We start from the raw sequence: 22,376 nt of genomic DNA, 5'->3' as shown, positions 1-22,376 counted from the left end.
GAGACCAAATTGGAGGTGGAAAGATGGAGTGAAAAAGATTTTGTGTGATCGGGGCCTGAACATGCAGGAGGGTGAAAGGAGGGCAAGGAATAGAGTGAACTGGAGCGATGTGGTATACCGGGGTTGACGTGCTGTCAGTGGATTGAATCAAGGCATGTGAAGCGTCTGGGGTAAACCATGGAAAGCTGTGTAGGTATGTATATTTGCGTGTGTGGACGTATGTATATACATGTGTATGGGGGGGGTTGGGCCATTTCTTTCGTCTGTTTCCTTGCGCTACCTCGCAAACGCGGGAGACAGCGACAAAGTATAAAAAAAAATATATATATATACATATATATATACATATATATATATATATATATATATATATATATATATATATATATATATATATATATATATATATATAATATATATATATATATATATATATATATATATATATATATATATATATATATATATATATATATATATATATATATATATATATATTATATATATATATATATATATATATATATATATATATATATATATATATATATACATATATATATATATATATATATATATATATATATATATATGGTAAATTATATGGGAGGGTATTGATTGAGAGGGTGAAGGCATGTACAGAGCATCAGATTGGGGAAGAGCAGTGTGGTTTCAGAAGTGGTAGAGGATGTGTGGATCAGGTGTTTGCTTTGAAGAATGTATGTGAGAAATACTTAGAAAAGCAAATGGATTTGTATGTAGCATTTATGGATCTGGAGAAGGCATATGATAGAGTTGATAGAGATGCTCTGTGGAAGGTATTAAGAATATATGGTGTGGGAGGCAAGTTGTTAGAAGCAGTGAAAAGTTTTTATCGAGGATGAAAGGCATGTGTACGTGTAGGAAGAGAGGAAAGTGATTGGTTCTCAGTGAATGTAGGTTTGCGGCAGGGGTGTGTGATGTCTCCCTGGTTGTTTAATTTGTTTATGGATGGGGTTGTTAGGGAGGTAAATGCAAGAGTCTTGGAAAGAGGGGCAAGTATGAAGTCTGTTGGGGATGAGAGAGCTTGGGAAGTGAGTCAGTTGTTGTTCGCTGATGATACAGCGCTGGTGGCGGATTCATGTGAGAAACTGCAGAAGCTGGTGACGGAGTTTGGTAAAGTGTGTGGAAGAAGAAAGTTAAGAGTAAATGTGAATAAGAGCAAGGTTATTAGGTACAGTAGGGTTGAGGGTCAAGTCAATTGGGAGGTGAGTTTGAATGGAGAAAAACTGGAGGAAGTGAAGTGTTTTAGATATCTGGGAGTGGATCTGTCAGCGGATGGAACCATGGAAGCGGAAGTGGATCATAGGGTGGGGGAGGGGGCGAAAATTTTGGGAGCCTTGAAAAATGTGTGGAAGTCGAGAACATTATCCCGGAAAGCAAAAATGGGTATGTTTGAAGGAATAGTAGTTCCAACAATGTTGTATGGTTGCGAGGCGTGGGCTATGGATAGAGTTGTGCGCAGGAGGATGGATGTGCTGGAAATGAGATGTTTGAGGACAATGTGTGGTGTGAGGTGGTTTGATCGAGTAAGTAACGTAAGGGTAAGAGAGATGTGTGGAAATAAAAAGAGCGTGGTTGAGAGAGCAGAAGAGGGTGTTTTGAAATGGTTTGGGCACATGGAGAGAATGAGTGAGGAAAGATTGACCAAGAGGATATATGTGTCGGAGGTGGAGGGAACGAGGAGAAGAGGGAGACCAAATTGGAGGTGGAAAGATGGAGTGAAAAGGATTTTGTGTGATCGGGGCCTGAACATGCAGGAGGGTGAAAGGAGGGCAAGGAATAGAGTGAATTGGAGCGATGTGGTATACAGGGGTTGACGTGCTGTCAGTGGATTGAATCAAGGCATGTGAAGCGTCCGGGGTAAACCAAGGAAAGCTGTGTAGGTATGTATATTTGCGTGTGTGGACGTGTGTATGTACATGTGTATGGGGGGGGGTTGGGCCATTTCTTTCCTCTGTTTCCTTGCGCTACCTCGCAAACGCGGGAGACAGCGACAAAGTATAAAAAAAAAAAAAAAAAAATATATATATATATACATATATATATATATATATATATATATATATATATATATATATATATATATATATATATATATATATATATATATATATATATATATATATATATATATATATATATCTTTCTTTCTTTCATACTATTCGCCATTTCCCGCATTAGCGAGGTTGCGTTAAGAACAAAGGACTGGACCTTTGAGGGAATATCCTCAAATGGCCTCCTTCTCTGTCCCTTCTTTTGGAAAATTAAAAAAAAAAACGAGTGGGGAGGATTTCCAGCCCCCCCGCTCCCTTCCCTTTTAGTCGCCTTCTACGACACGCAGGGAATACGTGGGAAGTATTCTTTCTCCCCTATCCCCAGGGATATATATATATATATATATATATATATATATATATATATATATATATATATATATATATATATATATATATATATATATATATATATATATATACATATATGTTGTTCGCTGATGATACAGCGCTGGTGGCTGATTCATGTGAGAAACTGCAGAAGCTGGTGACTGAGTTTGGTAAAGTGTGTGAAAGAAGTAAGTTAAGAGTAAATGTGAATAAGAGCAAGGTTATTAGGTACAGTAGGGTTGAGGGTCAAGTCAATTGGGAGGTGAGTTTGAATGGAGAAAAACTGGAGGAAGTGAAGTGTTTTAGATATCTAGGAGTGGATCTGGCAGCGGATGGAACCATGGAAGCGGAAGTGGATCATAGTGTGGGGGAGGGGGCGAAAATTCTGGGAGCCTTGAAGAATGTGTGGAAGTCGAGAACATTATCTCGGAAAGCAAAAATGGATATGTTTGAAGGAATAGTGGTGCCAACAATGTTGTATGGTTGCGAGGCGTGGGCTATGGATAGAGTTGAGCGCAGGAGGATGGATGTGTTGGAAATGAGATGTTTGAGGACAATGTGTGGTGTGAGGTGGTTTGATCGAGTAAGTAACGTAAGGGTAAGAGAGATGTGTGGAAATAAAAAGAGCGTGGTTGAGAGAGCAGAAGAGGGTGTTTTGAAATGGTTCGGGCACATGGAGAGAATGAGTGAGGAAAGATTGACCAAGAGAATATATGTGTCGGAGGTGGAGGGAACGAGGAGAAGAGGGAGACCAAATTGGAGGTGGAAAGATGGAGTGAAAAAGATTTTGTGTGATCGGGGCCTGAGCATGCAGGAGGGTGAAAGGAGGGCAAGGAATAGAGTGAATTGGAGCGATGTGGTATACCGGGTTGACGTGCTGTCAGTGGATTGAATCAAGGCATGTGAAGCGTCTGGGGTAAACCATGGAAAGCTGTGTAGGTATGTATATTTGCGTGTGTGGACGTATGTATATACATGTGTATGGGGTGGGTTGGGCCATTTCTTTCGTCTGTTTCCTTGCGCTGCCTCGCAAACGCGGGAGACAGCGACAAAGCAAAAAAAAAAAAAAAAAAAAAAAAAATATATATATATATATATATATATATATATGTATTGTAAAGGATCATAATTTTGCGCGTGATCAAGATATTCCTATGAGTTCACGGGGAAAATGAAACACGGTAAGTTCCCAAGTGCACTTTCGTGTAAGAATCACATCGTCAGGGGAGACACAAGAGAGAAGTATAACAGTCAGTTGATATTCAACAAAGTGCCGTAGCAAGGACGCTATTTGGTAAACATGCGATTGTTCAAGACAGACAACGAGAGTATCATAAACTTATCACTTTACAAATCTTATCAACAATAAAGTTATCTAATTTGTATAGACCATCACTAATATTAAGATTATGATTGTTTTTGTATTCAGTAATAGAAGATTCAATGATATTTCTCGTGGTAATAGAGTTAGAGTTAATAACTGAGATGGCATTACTCCAGTCAATACAATGATCATAGTTTTTAACGTGATTAAACAAGGCATTTGATTCTTGTCCCGTTCTTAAACTATGTTTTTATTGCTTAAGTCTATCAGAAAGATCCTTACCAGTCTGCACCCAGGAGAATTTTCTGGTGAATTCCTGATTAATATATTCTTTATAGTATCATTGCTGCTGAAGGCAACATTTACCTTAAAGGATTTAAGCAACATGGGAAGTAAAGTGAAATCATTATTAAAAGGGAGAACTAAAAGATTCTTGGTGTCAATGGGAGGTCTGGGCTCAACTCTATAAAATGATTTCTTTGCTAACATAAGGGATTTATCAATGAAAGATCTAGGGTACTTTAACTTAGATCCAATAGAATATATCTTCTCAAACTCATCATCAATAAACTCTGGACTGCAAATACGTATTTGTAGTATTTGTATAGTGCCATTGTATAAAGACAAGGGGGATAAAGGCATATGTTCAAACTACAGCGGTATAACTTTGTTGAGTATACCTGGTAAGTTGTATCGGAGGGTATTGATTGAGAGGGTGAAGGCATGTACAGGGCAACAGACTTCGAGGAGTAGTGTGGTTTTAGAAGTGGTAAAGTGTGCGAGAGATACTAAGTGAAACATATGGATCTGTATGTTGCGTTCATGGACTTGAAGAATTCTTATGAAAGGGTTGACAAAGATGCCTTGTGGAAACTCTTGCGAATATAGTGTGTGGAAGGAGAGCTGCAAGAAGTAGTGAGAAGTATTCATTAAGGTTGTAAGGCGTGTGTTCGAGTTGGAAGAGAGGAGAGTTATTCATTCCAGATGATAGTTGGTATGATGCAGGGGTGTGTGATGTCACTATGATTGTTTAATTTGTTTATGGATGGGGTGGTGAGGGAAGGTAATGCGAGTCTTTGATAAAGGGGCGAGTATGTAGTCTGTGGGGATGAGAGGGCCTGGGAAGTGATTTAGTTGTTGTCTACTGATGATACAGCACTGGTGGTGGAGTCGAGTGAGAAACTGCAGAAGTTAGTTACTAGATTGGAAGAGTGTGTGAAAGGGGGAAGTTGAAAGATGTGAATGAAATAAATGTTATTAGGCTTAGCAGGGTTGAGGGACAAGTTAGATGGTGTGTGCGTTTGAATGGAGGAGAATTGGAGGAAGTGAAGTGTTCTAGATACCTGGGAGTGGACTTATCATCAAATGGAATCATGTAAACGGAAGTGAGTCATATTGTGGGGAGAGGGCGAAGGTTCTGGGAACGATAAAAGAGAACGTTATTTGGGAGAGCAATTATAGGTATGTTTGAAGAAACAGTAGTTCCAACAATATTACATGGTTTTTAGGCAATCAGCTATAGAATTGGCGGTGCGGAGGGTGGAGGTGTTGGAAATGAAATGTTTGAGGACAATACATGTTGTGAGGTGGTTTGATCGAGATAAGTAATGAAAAGGTAAGAGAGATATGTAGAAATAAAAAGAGTGTGGTTGAAAGAGCAGAAGAGGGTGTGTTGAAATGGTTTAAACATATGGAGAGGATGAGTGAGGAAAGATTGACAAAGAGGATGTACATCGATCTTCGGCACTGTTTAAAACTGTTTTCTCTCACTTTTGAGCTTCCCATAATCTGTCTTTAAAGAGTTTCTCTAGTTATCTCTAACCGCAAACCTGTTGTATGATACAGTTACCAGTGTGTGCGGGAGGGAAGGTTTCCTTACCCGGGGGGCTGTGGCTTATACATCGACTGCCTCCCTAAGGAAAGAGAAGGTCACGTCCTGACTGCCAGAGTTGGCTCCTGCGAAGGCGGCGTCTTCAACTCTGACCAGCGGAAATGCTTGATGTTACAGGTATGTTACTCACGAGGGTATGTTACGAAGCAATCTTTGAAGCGAGTCACCAGGAGTGTGTGTGTGTGTGTGTGTGTGTGTGTGTGTGTGTCCTGTTCTGTGACGTGTATAGCAGATATGCATTACAACTCCCTATTGTGCTTAGGCAGGGAGGTTTATGGCGCACGTCAAGTAATAATTAGTATCTGTGTTGTCTGACCTGTACGTCCTGTGGACCTCAGGGACGTGCAGTAACATGTTCTTAGTAGGTAGAGATAATTCCATTATGGTGTCTTCATACATGCTCACTTTTGCTATATTCACTATGTAGGTTCACTGTCACTAGGTACGAAAACTGTTTTATCCTACTGTTGTCAGGAAATTTATATATTTTTTTGATATACTACTGTTTTAATCAGTGAATCGAGACCATTACGCATCATGGAATCTATCTATTTTCCCCCCTCTTTACGCAGAACACAAACTGTCCGTGGCACCGGAAACCTCGCGCTCTCAAGTCGGATCCTAAATATAGCCACCTCTGTACCACGGAACGCGATGGTTTCTTCTGTTCGGACTGCAAGACGATGGTGAAGTGTTTCGAAGGCGTGGCCTACCCGGAGCCGTGCATGGCTGGCGACCTGTGTGACATAAGGATGGTCGACTTCGGCGGTGGCGTCTGCTACCCGAGACAACCTATCAACTGTACTTGTGCGACCTCGACGGGGTTGATCGCCGATCTTTACGACGAGCATAAGTTTCTCTTCTGCGAGTCTACTGAGGAGGACCCGCTCGTCTACCAGTGCCCCGATAAGCAGGTCTTTAACCTGGAAGTGAGCCAGTGTCTGTCCCCAGGGGGCTTGGTCGGCTGTTCTCAGAATGGAGTCTTCGCCAATCCCGACAACTGTAACGAGTACTACTCCTGCATCCTGACAACCAGCGGCTGGGTGCAGACGCTGTACACCTGCGACGATATCGGACCCGGTCTTATGTACAATGACGTCACCCATCAGTGTGAGGACCCTTGTACGTGGCCGACGGGACACTTCGTCTGTGAAGAGGAGGGTCGCTTCGTCGACCCGCTGGACTGCAGTCGCTACTACGAGTGTGTGGCAGAGCCCAGCGGGCTACGCAAGATTCGCCAGGAGTGTCCCGAGGGATTCACCTGGATTCCCGTCGCTGGAGAGAACTTCGGCATTTGTGAGGAGGTGAACGAGAACACCGTCTGCAACGCCATCAGTCTCAGCAAATGTCGCATACCAGAGGGTACTTGCCCAACGACCGTCGATGAGACAGGTAAACCCCCAGATACACACACACACACACACACACACACGGGCTTTCATTGTGCAGTGTTTATAGTTGCTGACTGTGAGTGAGCACGGCCTCGCCCGGTGTTGGGCCCTCATTGGTTCGAATTTCGTGTTCGCCAGTCGGCTAACAACCGACCCAGCTGTTCCTCATTTCGATGGTCGATGAACGGGTAGCTGGCATTATCTAGTGTGTGTGTGTGTGTGTGTGTGTGTGTGTGTGTGTGTGTGTGTGTGAGTGAGTGTATATATACACAGGAGCGTAGACATGGCAGACAAATGTAAGGGTAAGAGACGGGGCTGGGGTTGGGGGGGCATGCAAGTGTATAACTCTCGCCACGTAACACACATATAGTAATCACAGTGGTAGACATAAATACACACAAAACACACATATAGTAATCACAGTAGTAGCCATAAACACACACAAAACACACACATTTCAAACACATATTAGGGAAAGCTATTCAGTAAGACGGAGGATCTGAGCCTTTTAAAACTAAAGTATTTTCTATTACATCCAGCGGAGGAGATGTTTGTGCTGGTCTCATTCTCTGTTGTCGCAGCGAGTAGGGGGCAGGACGACGAAGGGTCAGGTCATGGACAGAGGACAGTCATGCATGACATGAAAGAGAATGACGGGGAGAGAGAGAGGTCACAGCAACATGAGGTGGTGGGGAGAGCATGACGGAGAAGGTGGTTACGGGAGGGAGGCTTGTAACTCATCACGAGATCTGTGGCGTCTGGTGTGTGGCGTCTGGTGTGTGGCGTCTGGTGTGTGGCGTCTGGTGTGTGACGCCTGATGTGTGGCGTCTGGTGTGTGACGTCTGGTGTGTGACGCCTGATGTGTGGCGTCTGGTGTGTGACGCCTGGTGTGTGGCGTCTGGTGTGTGGCGTCTGGTGTGTGGCGTCTGGTGTGTGACGCCTGATGTGTGGCGTCTGGTGTGTGACGCCTGGTGTGTGGCGTCTGGTGTGTGGCGTCTGGTGTGTGGCGTCTGATGTGTGGCGTCTGGTGTGTGGCGTCTGGTGTGTGGCGTCTGGTGTGTGGCGTCTGGTGTGTGGCGTCTGATGTGTGGCGTCTGGTGTGTGGCGTCTGGTGTGTGACGCCTGATGTGTGGCGTCTGGTGTGTAGCGTCTGGTGCGTGGCGTCTGGTGTGTGACGCCTGATGTGTGGCGTCTGGTGTGTGGCGTCTGGTGTGTGGCGTCTGGTGTGTGACGCCTGATGTGTGGCGTCTGGTGTGTGACGCCTGATGTGTGGCGTCTGTTGTGTGGCGTCTGGTGTGTGGCGTCTGGTGTGTGACGCCTGATGTGTGGCGTCTGGTGTGTGACGCCTGATGTGTGGCATCTGGTGTGTGGCGTCTGGTGTGTGGCGTCTGGTGCGTGGCGTCTGGTGTGTGGCGTCTAATGTGTAGCGTCTGGTGCGTGGCGTCTGGTGTGTGACGCCTGATGTGTGGCGTCTGGTGTGTGGCGTCTGGTGTGTGGCGTCTGGTGTGTAGCGTCAGGTGCGTGGCGTCTGGTGTGTGACGCCTGATGTGTGGCGTCTGGTGTGTGGCGTCTGGTGTGTGACGCCTGATGTGTGGCGTCTGGTGTGTGGCGTCTGGTGTGTGGCGTCTGGTGTGTGGCGTCTGGTGTGTGACGCCTGATGTGTGGCGTCTGGTGTGTGGCGTCTGGTGTGTAGCGTCAGGTGCGTGGCGTCTGGTGTGTGACGCCTGATGTGTGGCGTCTGGTGTGTGGCGTCTGGTGTGTGGCGTCTGGTGTGTGGCGTCTGGTGTGTGGCGTCTGGTGTGTAGCGTCAGGTGCGTGGCGTCTGGTGTGTGACGCCTGATGTGTGGCGTCTGGTGTGTGGCGTCTGGTGTGTAGCGTCAGGTGCGTGGCGTCTGGTGTGTGACGCCTGATGTGTGGCGTCTGGTGTGTGGCGTCTGGTGTGTGACGCCTGATGTGTGGCGTCTGGTGTGTGGCGTCTGGTGTGTGGCGTCTGGTGTGTGGCGTCTGGTGTGTGACGCCTGATGTGTGGCGTCTGGTGTGTGGCGTCTGGTGTGTAGCGTCAGGTGCGTGGCGTCTGGTGTGTGACGCCTGATGTGTGGCGTCTGGTGTGTGGCGTCTGGTGTGTGGCGTCTGGTGTGTGGCGTCTGGTGTGTGGCGTCTGGTGAGTAGCGTCTGGTGCGTGGCGTCTGGTGTGTGACGCCTGAAGTGTGGCGTCTGGTGTGTGGCGTCTGGTGTGTGGCGTCTGGTGTGTGGCGTCTGGTGTGTGACGCCTGATGTGTGGCGTCTGGTGTGTGACGCCTGATGTGTGGCGTCTGGTGTGTAGCGTCTGGTGTGTGACGCCTGATGTGTGGCGTCTGGTGTGTGGCGTCTGATGCTAAAGTTAACGCTTTATACAGCTCCACGTTCACATCCCTCTCTTCCCAAGAGCTATCAAATGAGCACATACGTTCGTTTCGAAATGAAAGCAAATAAACCCCAAAAGGTGACAAAAATAAAACAAAAACAACAGCAACACAACTACACGAAACACTGAGAGAATTTCTGTGTTGACGTGTTGTGTATTGTGATGGATCTTAGGCTACATATGAAGTCAATACCCTGTGTGGTGTTGCTGATATGTCAAAGATGAACTGTGTTTACGAGATGAGTTGTTGCCCGGAGGTGTGTGTGTGTTGGAAGGGGGGGGGGGACATAACTCATGAGGGAATGTAAGCCACAGGCATGCATGAGGGAGGGCAGCTCTGGAGTGATGGGAACACGTTCAAACCAAACACTCAACTATTTCGTGCCTGAACATCGTAATCGTTTTTTTTTCTTTTGTGGGGGAGTCGGAACATCTTGCTTAGCAGGACATAATGAACATAATATCTATGATGCTATTTTTTTCCTCTTCTAAATGTGCCGACAACAGGGGAGATGGAGTGCAACGATGGCCAAGACAACTGCCTGTGTTCCATGAGTCTAGGAATCCTCACCTGCACCTGTGCACAAGGTTATACGTCGACCGAATTTGCCTGTGAGGGTGAGTGTGTGGAGTTTTAGTGTGTTCTTCCGTTATACAGGGTCGTTGGTAATGAGTTTCTTCTGCAATTGATGTATTTGTCTTTTCTTTTTTTTTTTACGTACAGTGTGAAAATATTGTCCTATCTCTCACTACATATATATATACATACATATATACATATATATATATATATATATATATATATATATATATATATATATATATATATATATATATATATATATATATATATATATATATATATATATATATATATGCAAGTGAATTGGAACGATGTGGTATACCGGGGTCGACGTGCTGTCAATGGGTTGAACCAGGTCATGTGAAGCGTCTCGGGTAAACCATGAAAAATTCCGTGGGGCCTGGATGTGGAAAGGGAGCTGTGGTTTCGGTGCATTATACATAACAGCTAGAGACTGAGTGTGAACGAATGTGGCCTTTGATGTCTTTCCTAGCGCTCCCTCGAGCACATACGGGGGGAGGGGGTTTTCATTTCATGTGTGGCGGGGTGGTGACGGGAATGAATAAGGGCAGACAGTATGAATTATGTACATGTGTATATATGTATATATCTGTGTGTGTATATATATGTATACGTTGAGATGTATAGGTATGTATATGTGCGTGTGTGGACGTGTATGTATGTACATGTGTGTGTGGGTGGGTTGGGACATTCTTTCGTCTGTTTCCTTGCGATACCTCGCTAATGCGGGAGACAGCGACAAAGTATGATATATATATATATATATATATATATATATATATATATATATATATATATATATATATATATATATATATATATATATATATATATATATATATATATATAAATATTCTTTCTTTTCTTTCAAACTATTCGCCATTTCCCGCATTAGCAAGGTAGCGTTAAGAACAGAGGACTGGGCCTTTGAGGGAATACCCTCACCTGGCCCAATTCTCTGTTCCTTCTTTTGGAAAAAAAAAAAAAAAGAAAAAAAAAAACCGAGGAGAGGATTTCTAGCCCCCTGCTCCCTCCCCTTTTAGTCGCCTTCTACGACACGCAGGGAATACGTGGGAAGTATTCTTAATCCCCTATCCCCAGGGATAATATATATATATATATATACATATATATATATATATATATATATATATATATATATATATATATATATATATATATATATATATATATATATATAAGACTTGTGTGGGGAAGTGCCAGGAGAGACTGAGTGCAGAATGGAAGAAGGTGAGAGCAAAGGATGTAAGGGGAGTGGGGGTGGAATGGAATGTATTTAGGGAAGCAGTGATGGCTTGTGCAAAAGATGTTTGTGGCATGAGAAGCATGGGAGGTGGGCAGATTAGAAAGGGTAGTGAGTCGTGGGATGAAGAAGTAATATTATTAGTGAAAGAGAAGAGAGAGGCATTTGCTCGATTTTGCAGGGAAATAATGTAAATGAGTGGAAGATGTATAAAAGAAAGAGACAGAAGGTCAAGAGAAAGGTGCAAGAGGTGAAAAAAGGGCAATTGAGAGTTGGATTGAGACAGTATCATTATATTTTAGGGAGAATAAAAGGATGTTTTGGAAGGAGGTAAATAAAGTGCGTAAGACAAGAGAACGAATGGGAACATCGGTGAAGGTTCTAATGGGGAGGTAATAACAAGTAGTGATGATTTGAGAAGGAGATGGAGTGAGTATTTTGAAGATTATTGAATGTGTTAGATGACAAAGTGGCAGCTATAGGGTGTTTTGGTCGAGGTGCGAAGTGAGAGGGTTAGGGAGAATGATTTGGTAAACAGAGAATAGGTAGTGAAAGCTTTGCGGAAGATGAAAGCCGGCAAGGCGGCGGGTTTGTATGGTAATGAAGTGGAATTCGTTAAAGAAGGGAGTGACTAGCAGCCATACAGCGAGCATTTTGCCGAACCTAACTGTACAACGCGGAGGTATATGAATACGAACAAAGTGCATATGAATGCGCACCTTCATAGAACATACAAACCTCCAACAGCCAGGATCGAACCCGGGACCCATGTGCAACAGACGGGAGCGCTACCGCTAGGCTATGATCGCCCCTAATACAATTAGGTTCGGGAAAATGCTATCTGCTGGCTGTGTGAGCCTGATAGGAAAAGACCAGTGTAGATCCCGTTGCTCACCAACGTAAGACGAAGGATATTCGAGTACCTAATATTCGAATAGTCATTTCCCAATTATGGTTGATCATAGCTTAGCGGTAGCACTCCCGCCTGTTGCACAAGGGTCCCGGATTCAATCCTGGCTTTTGGAGGTTTCTATGTTCTATGAATGTGTGCGTTCATATGCACTTTGTTCGTATTCATATACCTCAGCGTTGTACGTTTAGGTTCGGTAACATGTTATCTGCTAGCTGTGTGAGTCTGATGGGAAAAGAACGGCGGAGACCCCGTTGCTCACCAACTTGAGACGAAGGGTATTCGAGTACATAGTATTCGAATAGTCATTTCCCTATTAGGGGCGATCATAGTCTAGCGGTAGACTCCCGCCTGCTGCACAGGGGTCCCGGGTTCAACCCTGGCTGTTGGAGGTTTGAATGTTGTATGAAGGTGCGCGTTCATATGCACTCTGTTCGTATATATATATATATATATATATATATATATATATATATATATATATATATATATATATATATATATATATATATATATATATATATATATTTATTTATAGGTGAAAAAGAGGGCAAATGAGAGTTGGGGTGAGAGAGTATCATTAGATTTTAGGGAGAATAAAAAGATGTTCTGGAAGGAGGTAAATAAAGTGCGTAAGACAAGGGAGCAAATGGGAACATCAGTGAAGGGCGCAAATGGAGAGGTGATAACAAGTAGTGATGATGTGAGAAGGAGATGGAGTGAGTATTTTGAAGATCTGTTGAATGTGTTTGATGATAGAGTGGCAGATATAGGGTGTTTTGGTCGAGGTGGTGTGCAAAGTGAGAGGGTTAGGGAAAATGATTTGGTAAACAGAGAAGAGGTAGTAAAAGCTTTGCGGAAGATGAAAGCCGGCAAGGCAGCAGGTTTGGATGGTATTGCAGTGGAATTTATAAAAAAGGGGGTGACTGTATTATTGACTGGTTGGTAAGGTTACTTAATGTATGTATGACTCATGGTGAGGTGCCTGAGGATTGGCGGAATGCGTGCATAGTGCCATTGTACAAAGGCAAAGGGGATAAGAGTGAGTGCTCAAATTACAGAGGTATAAGTTTGTTGAGAATTCCTGGTAAATTATATGGGAGGGTATTGATTGAGAGGGTGAAGGCATGTACAGAGCATCAGATTGGGGAAGAGCAGTGTGGTTTCAGAAGTGGTAGAGGATGTGTGGATCAGGTGTTTGCTTTGAAGAATGTATGTGAGAAATACTTAGAAAAGCAAATGGATTTGTATGTAGCGTTTATGGATCTGGAGAAGGCATATGATAGAGTTGATAGAGATGCTCTGTGGAAGGTATTAAGAATATATGGTGTGGGAGGCAAGTTGTTAGAAGCAGTGAAAAGTTTTTATCGAGGATGTAAGGCATGTGTACGTGTAGGAAGAGAGGAAAGTGATTGGTTCTCAGTGAATGTAGGTTTGCGGCAGGGGTGTGTGATGTCTCCATGGTTGTTTAATTTGTTTATGGATGGGGTTGTTAGGGAGGTGAATGCAAGAGTTTTGGAAAGAGGGGCAAGTATGAAGTCTGTTGTGGATGAGAGAGCTTGGAAGTGAGTCAGTTGTTGTTCGCTGATGATACAGCGCTGGTGGCTGATTCATGTGAGAAACTGCAGAAGCTGGTGACTGAGTTTGGTAAAGTGTGTGAAAGAAGAAAGTTAAGAGTAAATGTGAATAAGAGCAAGGTTATTAGGTACAGTAGGGTTGAGGGTCAAGTCAATTGGGAGGTAAGTTTGAATGGAGAAAAACTGGAGGAAGTAAAGTGTTCTAGATATCTGGGAGTGGATCTGGCAGCGGATGGAACCATGGAAGCGGAAGTGGATCATAGGGTTGGGGAGGGGGCGAAAATCCTGGGAGCCTTGAAGAATGTGTGGAAGTCGAGAACATTATCTCGAAAAGCAAAAATGGGTATGTTTGAAGGAATAGTGGTTCCAAGAATGTTGTATGGTTGCGAGGCGTGGGCTATGGATAGAGTTGTGCGCAGGAGGATGGATGTGCTGGAAATGAGATGTTTGAGGACAATGTGTGGTGTGAGGTGGTTTGATCGAGTAAGTAACGTAAGGGTAAGAGAGATGTGTGGAAATAAAAAGAGCGTGGTTGAGAGAGCAGAAGAGGGTGTTTTGAAATGGTTTGGGCACATGGAGAGAATGAGTGAGGAAAGATTGACCAAGAGGATATATGTGTCGGAGGTGGAGGAACGAGGAGAAGAGGGAGACCAAATTGGAGGTGGAAAGATGGAGTGAAAAAGATTTTGTGTGATCGGGGCCTGAACATGTAGGAGGGTGAAAGGAGGGCAAGGAATAGAGTGAATTGGATCGATGTGGTATACCGGGGTTGACGTGCTGTCAGTGGATTGAATCAGGGCATGTGAAGCGTCTGGGGTAAACCATGGAAAGCTGTGTAGGTATGTATATTTGCGTGTGTGGACGTATGTATATGCATGTGTATGGGGGTGGGTTGGGCCATTTCTTTCGTCTGTTTCCTTGCGCTACCTCGCAAACGCGGGAGACAGCGACAAAATATATATATATATATATATATATATATATATATATATATATATATATATATATATATATATATATATATATATGTATGTATGTCATATAGCATACGAAGTATAAGACATCCCTACAGAAATATGTCTTGAATTTCAGATGTTGACGAATGTTCAGCAGTTTCGTCTCCCTGTGACACCAACGCCATCTGTACCAACAATGTTGGCAGCTTTACTTGCAATTGTCAGGATGGTTTTAACGGCGATGGAATCACTTGCTCCGGTAAGTCCAACTAAATACAAAACATTTGAGTAAACTTAAGTACTTTTTTTAGTAGGTCAAATAAGTGAAAGTATATCTGAATTGTTCTTTGAGTCTCAATTACTCTCATTATGAGCTTCCGTGGGTGTAGTGCTCAGCGTAAGATAAAGAAAAGAATAGAAGAGAAAAACTTGATATTTGATGATGATCAAGAATACCATGTGGGCCCTCAAGCCATAGTTTAAGTGAAAAACACTCCCTTTCCTAAAGGCTAAGGAAAGCATCGAATATTTTTTACATTTTATATATATGTCTAAATCCCTTTCTTCCTTATATGCATTGTGTCCCTAAAACTCACAAAGATGGATATACAGTCAGACCAATTATTTCCTCTGTTAATTATTCTGTTTATAAATCATCCAAATGGTTAGCTAAAAATCTTAGCCATGTTCAAGGAAAAAATCTTTCTATTGCTTGCTATACATAGATTAGATTCTATAAACACGGCAAGGAACATAGTTTTGATGTGAATTTCCTATTGACTATCCTCACTGAAGAGACTTAAGAGGAAATTACCTGATCTCAGTCTTGCCTTATCCATGACAATAAAAAAAAGTTCCTGAACGTAATAAAACTTTGTATTTCCAATAATGTTTTCCAAGACGATGAAGGTAACTTTCATGATCATAAATTTGGTCTTGCCATGACAAATCCCCTTACTCCTATCCTCAGTAACTTATTAATGAAATACTTTGAGACTCTGATTCTAACTTCAATAAGTAATCATCCAAAAACCTGGCTTAGATACATTTATAATGTGTGGCCTTTACGGCCATCTTCATAAGATTATGATGTTTCCGCCCCAGAGGAAACAGGATCGCTACCCCCTGCTTCAGCGAGGTAGCGCCAGGAAAACAAACAGGAAAGGCCGCATTCGTTCACACTCAGGCTCTGGCTATTATGTGTAATGTACCAAAACCTCAGCTCCCTGTCCATATGTAGGCCCCACAGACCTTTTCATGGCTTACCCCAGACGTTTCACGTGCCCCGGTTCAGTCCATTGACAAAATGTCGACCCTAGTATACCACATCATTCCAATTCACTCTATTCCTTGCACGCCTTTCACCCTCCTGTATGTTCAGGCCCCGGTGGCTCAAAAGCGTTTTCACTCCATTCTTCCACCTCCAGTTTGGTTTCTCGCTTCTTTTTCCCTCCACCACTGACACTTATATCCTCTCTCATTCGCTCCATATGTCCAAACCATTTCAACAAACACTCTTCTGTTCCCTCAACCACACTCTTCTTATTTCCACATACCTCTCTTACACTTTCATTACTTACTCGATCAAACCACCTCACATCACATAGTAATTTTTTTTTAACACACCTACCCTCCTCCATACAACCCTATCTATAGCCCATACCTCACAACCATATACTATTGTTGGAATTACTACTGCTTTAGACACACCCATTTTTGCTCTCCGAGACAACGCTCTCTCCCTCCACTCATACATATGTCATGTAGCAAAGTATAAGATTTATCCCTACACAGTTATAATGTCTTGAATTTCATCCTGATGTCAGATGTTGACGAATGTTCAGCAGTTTCGTCTCCCTGTGACACCAACGCTATCTGTACCAACAATGTTGGCAGCTTTACTTGCAATTGTCAGGATGGTTTTAACGGCGATGGAATCACTTGCTCCGGTAAGTCCAATTAAATACAAATACGTTTAAGTAAACCTAAGTACGTTTTAGTAGGTCAAGTAAGTGAAAGTAAATCTGAGTAAGTCTTTGAGTCTCAATTAGCCTCATTATGAGCTTCCTTATTGTAGAACTCAACGTAAGATAAAGAAAAAAAAAAAGAAGAGAAAATCTTGATAGTTGGTAATGATCAAGAATACCACTGGGGCCCTAAAGCTGTGGTTTAACTGAAACCCTTAATTAGAACATTAATGAACCAACTAGGCCAATGGATTAACAAGCATATTGTGACCATATTGTGAGAGGGTGAAGGCATGTACACAGCATCAGATTGGGGAAGAGCAGTGTGGTTTCAGAAGTGGTAGAGGATGTGTGGATCAGGTGTTTGCTTTGAAGAATGTATGTGAGAAATACTTAGAAAAGCAAATGGATTTGTATGTAGCATTTATGGATCTGGAGAAGGCATATGATAGAGTTGATAGAGATGCTCTGTGGAAGGTATTAAGAATATAAGGTGTGGGAGGCAAGTTGTTAGAAGCAGTGAAAAGTTTTTATCGAGGATGTAAGGCATGTGTACGTGTAGGAAGAGAGGAAAGTGATTGGTTCTCAGTGAATGTAGGTTTGCGGCAGGGGTGTGTGATGTCTCCATGGTTGTTTAATTTGTTTATGGATGGGGTTGTTAGGGAGGTAAATGCAAGAGTCTTGGAAAGAGGGGCAAGTATGAAGTCTGTTGGGGATGAGAGAGCTTGGGAAGTGAGTCAGTTGTTGTTCGCTGATGATACAGCGCTGGTGGCGGATTCATGTGAGAAACTGCAGAAGCTGGTGACGGAGTTTGGTAAAGTGTGTGGAAGAAGAAAGTTAAGAGTAAATGTGAATAAGAGCAAGGTTATTAGGTACAGTAGGGTTGAGGGTCAAGCCAATTGGGAGGTGAGTTTGAATGGAGAAAAACTGGAGGAAGTGAAGTGTTTTAGATATCTGGGAGTGGATCTGTCAGCGGATGGAACCATGGAAGCGGAAGTGGATCATAGGGTGGGGGAGGGGGCGAAAATTTTGGGAGCCTTGAAAAATGTGTGGAAGTCGAGAACATTATCCCGGAAAGCAAAAATGGGTATGTTTGAAGGAATAGTGGTTCCAACAATGTTGTATGGTTGCGAGGCGTGGGCTATGGATAGAGTTGTTCGCAGGAGGATGGATGTGCTGGAAATGAGATGTTTGAGGACAATGTGTGGTGTGAGGTGGTTTGATCGAGTAAGTAACGTAAGGGTAAGAGAGATGTGTGGAAATAAAAAGAGCGTGGTTGAGAGAGCAGAAGAGGGTGTTTTGAAATGGTTTGGGCACATGGAGAGAATGAGTGAGGAAAGATTGACCAAGAGGATATATGTGTCGGAGGTGGAGGGAACGAGGAGAAGAGGGAGACCAAATTGGAGGTGGAAAGATGGAGTGAAAAGGATTTTGTGTGATCGGGGCCTGAACATGCAGGAGGGTGAAAGGAGGGCAAGGAATAGAGTGAATTGGATCGATGTGGTATACAGGGGTTGACGTGCTGTCAGTGGATTGAATCAAGGCATGTGAAGCGTCTGGGGTAAACCATGGAAAGCTGTGTAGGTATGTATATTTGCGTGTGTGGACGTGTGTATGTACATGTGTATGGGGGGGTTGGGCCATTTCTTTCGTCTGTTTCCTTGCGCTACCTCGCAAACTCGGGAGACAGCGACGAGGTATAAAAAAAAAAAAAAAAAAAATGAAAATCTAAATCTCTTTCTTCTTTATACGTATGGTCTCCCTAAAACTCACAAAGATGGATATACCATCAGATCAATTATCTCCTCTATTAAATCTTCTAGGTATAGATTATCCAAATGGTTTGCAAAAATCTTAGCCTTGTTCAAGGAAATATTTTTCCATCGCCTTTCATACACAAATTCTGTAAACAGGGCTAGGAACACAGATTTGCCTAAAAAAAACTCACTAGTTTTTACGTGAATTCCCTATTCACTAAAGTCCTCACTGGTGAAACTATCACATACCTAAAGAGGAAATTACCTGATCTCAATCTTGCTTTATCCCTGCCCATGAAAATTTTTATTGATTTAATAAAGCATTGCGATTTCAATAATGTTTTCGAAGACGATAAAGGTAATTTCTGTTGACAGAAATTTGGTCTTGCCATGACAAATCCTCATACTCCTTTGCTCAGTAACTTATTCATGTTATACTTTCAGATTGAGATTCTAACTTTAATCAGTAATCATCCAATAACGAACGCGTCTTAGATACGTTGATGGTGTGTGGTTCTTATGGCCATCTTCCCAAGACTGTGATGTTTCCTTCAATGAATTAGATAACATTAACCCCATCATTAACTTCATGACTGAACGGAAGGAAGAAGGGAAGGTGGCGTTTCTTGATGTGTTGATAACTAGGGAATCTGATTGCCAAGATGATTCCCGGACTGAGGAACAAATGCCATTAGAGCCAATTAAACAACTTGAATCTATTCAGCTTTGAAAAGAGAGGGTGAAGGGTTGATCTGATACAGACATAAAAGGGTTCCATAATCTTGATATAACGAATTTCTTGGGATGGATTTGTCTAATTTCACTCATCATGGTTACAAACTCGTAGGCAAACGTTTCTACCTTGAACGAAGCAAAATACTTTTTCATCAACAGGACTGATAACATATGGCATTATTTCTGAATTACGTTGGTTGCTAATAATACCAGAGACACGTTTAAGAATAAGAATGATAATGTTAACCAAAGACTGACATCATTTTGCACCCCCTAAGCGACGTAAAAAGTGTGTAGTGTTTTCTTTTTTGTCTTTGATGTGTACGTATTTCAAGTCTTACCATACTGATATTGTATTTTAACTTTCTAAAAGGGGAAACAGAAGAAGGAGTCACGCGGGGAGTGCTCATCCTCCTCGAAGGCTCAGATTGGGGTGTCTAAATGTGTGTGGATGTAACCAAGATGAGAAAAAGGAGAGATAGGTAGTATGTTTGAGGAAAGGAGCCTGGATGTTTTGGCTCTGAGTGAAACGAAGCTCAAGGGTAAAGGGGAAGAGTGGTTTGGGAATGTCTTGGGAGTAAAGTCAGGGGTTAGTGAGGGGACAAGAGCAAGGGAAGGAGTAGCACTATTCCTGAAACAGGAGTGGTGGGAGTATGTGATAGAGTGTAAGAAAGTAAATTCTAGATTGATATGGGTAAAACTGAAAGTTGATGGAGAGAGATGGGTGATTATTGGTGCATATGCACCTGGACATGAGAAGAAAGATCTTGAGAGGCAAGTGTTTTGGGAGCAGCTGAATGAGTGTGTTAGTGGTTTTGATGTACAAGACCGGGTTATAGTGATGGGTGATTTTCAATGAATGCAAAGGTGAGTAATGTGGCAGTTGAGGGAATAATTGGTATACATGGGGTGTTCAGTGTTGTAAATGGAAATGGTGAAGAGCTTGTAGATTTATGTGCTGAAAAAGGACTGGTGATTGGGAATACCTGGTTTGAAAAAAGAGATATACATAAGTATACGTATGTAAGTAGGAGAGATGGCCAGAGAGCGTTATTGGATTACGTGTTAATTGATAGGCGCGCGAAAGAGAGACTTTTGGATGTTAATGTGCTGAGAGGTGCAACTGGAGGGATGTCTGATCATTATCTTGTGGAGGCGAAGGTGAAGATTTGTAGGGGTTTTCAGAAAAGAGAGAATGTTGGGTTGAAGAGAGTGGTGAGAGTAAGTGAGCTTGGGAAGGAGACTTTTGTGAGGAAGTACCAGGAGAGACTGAGTACAGAATGGAAAAAGGTGAGAACAAAGGAGGTAAGGGGAGTGTGGGAGGAATGGGATGTATTTAGGGAAGCAGTGATGGCTTGCGCAAAAGATGCTTGTGACATGAGAAGCGTGGGAGGTGGGTTGATTAGAAAGGGTAGTGAGTGGTGGGATGAAGAAGTAAGATTATTAGTGAAAGAGAAGAGAGAGGCATTTGGACGATTTTGGGGGTCTGGATGTGGAAAGGGAGCTGTGGTTTCGGTGCATTATTACATGACAGCTAGAGACTGAGTGTGAACGAATGGGGCCTTTGTTGTCTTTTCCTAGCGCTACCTCGCGGAAGTGGATCATAGGGTGGGGAGGGGGCGAAAATCCTGGGAGCCTTGAAGAATGTGTGGAAGTCGAGAACATTATCTCGGAAAGCAAAAATGGGTATGTTTGAAGGAATAGTAGTTCCAACAATGTTGTATGGTTGCGAGGCGTGGGCTATGGAGGGTGGATGTGCTGGAAATGAGATGTTTGAGGACAATGTGTGGTGTGAGGTGGTTTGATCGAGTAAGTAATGTAAGGGTAAGAGAGATGTGTGGAAATAAAAAGAGCGTGGTTGAGAGAGCAGAAGAGGGTGTTTTGAAATGGTTCGGGCACATGGAGAGAATGAGCGAGGAAAGATTGACCAAGAGGATATATGTGTCGGAGGTGGAGGGAACGAGGAGAAGTGGGAGACCAAATTGGAGGTGGAAAGATGGAGTGAAAAAGATTTTGTGTGATCGGGGCCTGAACATGCAGGAGGGTGAAAGGAGGGCAAGGAACAGAGTGAATTGGATCGATGTGGTATACCGGGGTTGACGTGCTGTCAGTGGATTGAATCAGGGCATGTGAAGCGTCTGGGGTAAACCATGGAAAGTTGTGTGGGGCCTGGATGTGGAAAGGGAGCTGTGGTTTCGGGCATTATTGTATGACAGCTAGAGACTGAGTGTGAACGAATGGGGCCTTTGTTGTCTTTTCCTAGTGCTACCTTGCACACATGAGGGGGAGGGGGATGGTATTCCATGTGTGGCGAGGTGGCGATGGGAATGAATAAATGCAGATAGTGTGAATTGTGTGCATGGGTATATATGTATGTGTCTGTGTGTGTATATATATGTGTACATTGAGATGTATAGGTATGTATATTTGCGTGTGTGGACGTGTATGTATATCCATTGTATATGGGGGTGGGTTGGGCCATTTCTTTCGTCTGTTTCCTTGCGCTACCTCGCAAACGCGGGAGACAGCGACAAAGCAAAATATATATATATATATATATATATATATATATATATATATATATATATATATATATATATATATATATATATATATATATATATATACCTTCCTTATGTATGGAACAGAACAGACGAAGTGTAAGACTTATCCCTACACAGTTATAATGTCTTAAATTTCCTTCTATCATCAGATGTTGACGAATGTTCAGCAGTTTCGTCTCCCTGTGACACCAACGCCATATGTACCAACACTGTTGGCAGCTTTTCTTGCAATTGTCCGGATGGATTTATCAGCGATGGAATCACTTGCTCAGGCAAGTCCAATACGTTTAAGTAAACCTAAGTACGTTTTAGTATTTCAAGGAAGTGAAAGTAAACGTGAATATGTCTTTGAACCTTAATTTTGACGTTCCTTGGCGTAGTGGTGAACGTAAGATGAATAAAGAGAAAAAGAAGAGAAAAACTTGATAGTTAACGGTGACCAAGAAAACCATAGGGGCCTTTAAGCCATAGTTTAAGTGAAACCCTTAAATAGAACATTAATGAGCCAACTAGGCCAATGGACCACCAAGCATTCTGTGACCAATGACTATCTTGTAGGCTAAGGATAGGCCCTGGAATATCTTAGATTTGATATGTAAGTCTAAA

General features: G+C 42.8%; 1 protein-coding gene across 1 annotated transcript in view; it reads left to right on the top strand.

Moving 5' to 3' along the window:
• LOC139755270 (uncharacterized) overlaps positions 1-22,376 on the top strand; it is an 84,742-nt gene that overhangs the window by 20,766 nt on the left and 41,600 nt on the right. Inside the window, exons 3-8 of the mRNA XM_071673389.1 lie at positions 5,596-5,758; positions 6,214-7,033; positions 9,944-10,054; positions 14,884-15,006; positions 16,574-16,696; positions 21,920-22,042. Of these exons, the coding sequence (XP_071529490.1) occupies positions 5,596-5,758; positions 6,214-7,033; positions 9,944-10,054; positions 14,884-15,006; positions 16,574-16,696; positions 21,920-22,042 (1,463 nt within the window). The remainder of the gene's footprint in view (positions 1-5,595; positions 5,759-6,213; positions 7,034-9,943; positions 10,055-14,883; positions 15,007-16,573; positions 16,697-21,919; positions 22,043-22,376) is intronic.

This window comes from Panulirus ornatus, chromosome 19 (assembly GCF_036320965.1).
Source record: "Panulirus ornatus isolate Po-2019 chromosome 19, ASM3632096v1, whole genome shotgun sequence".
Classification (NCBI taxonomy): Eukaryota; Metazoa; Arthropoda; class Malacostraca; order Decapoda; family Palinuridae; genus Panulirus; species Panulirus ornatus.
This window is presented reverse-complemented; position numbering and strand designations above follow the sequence as displayed.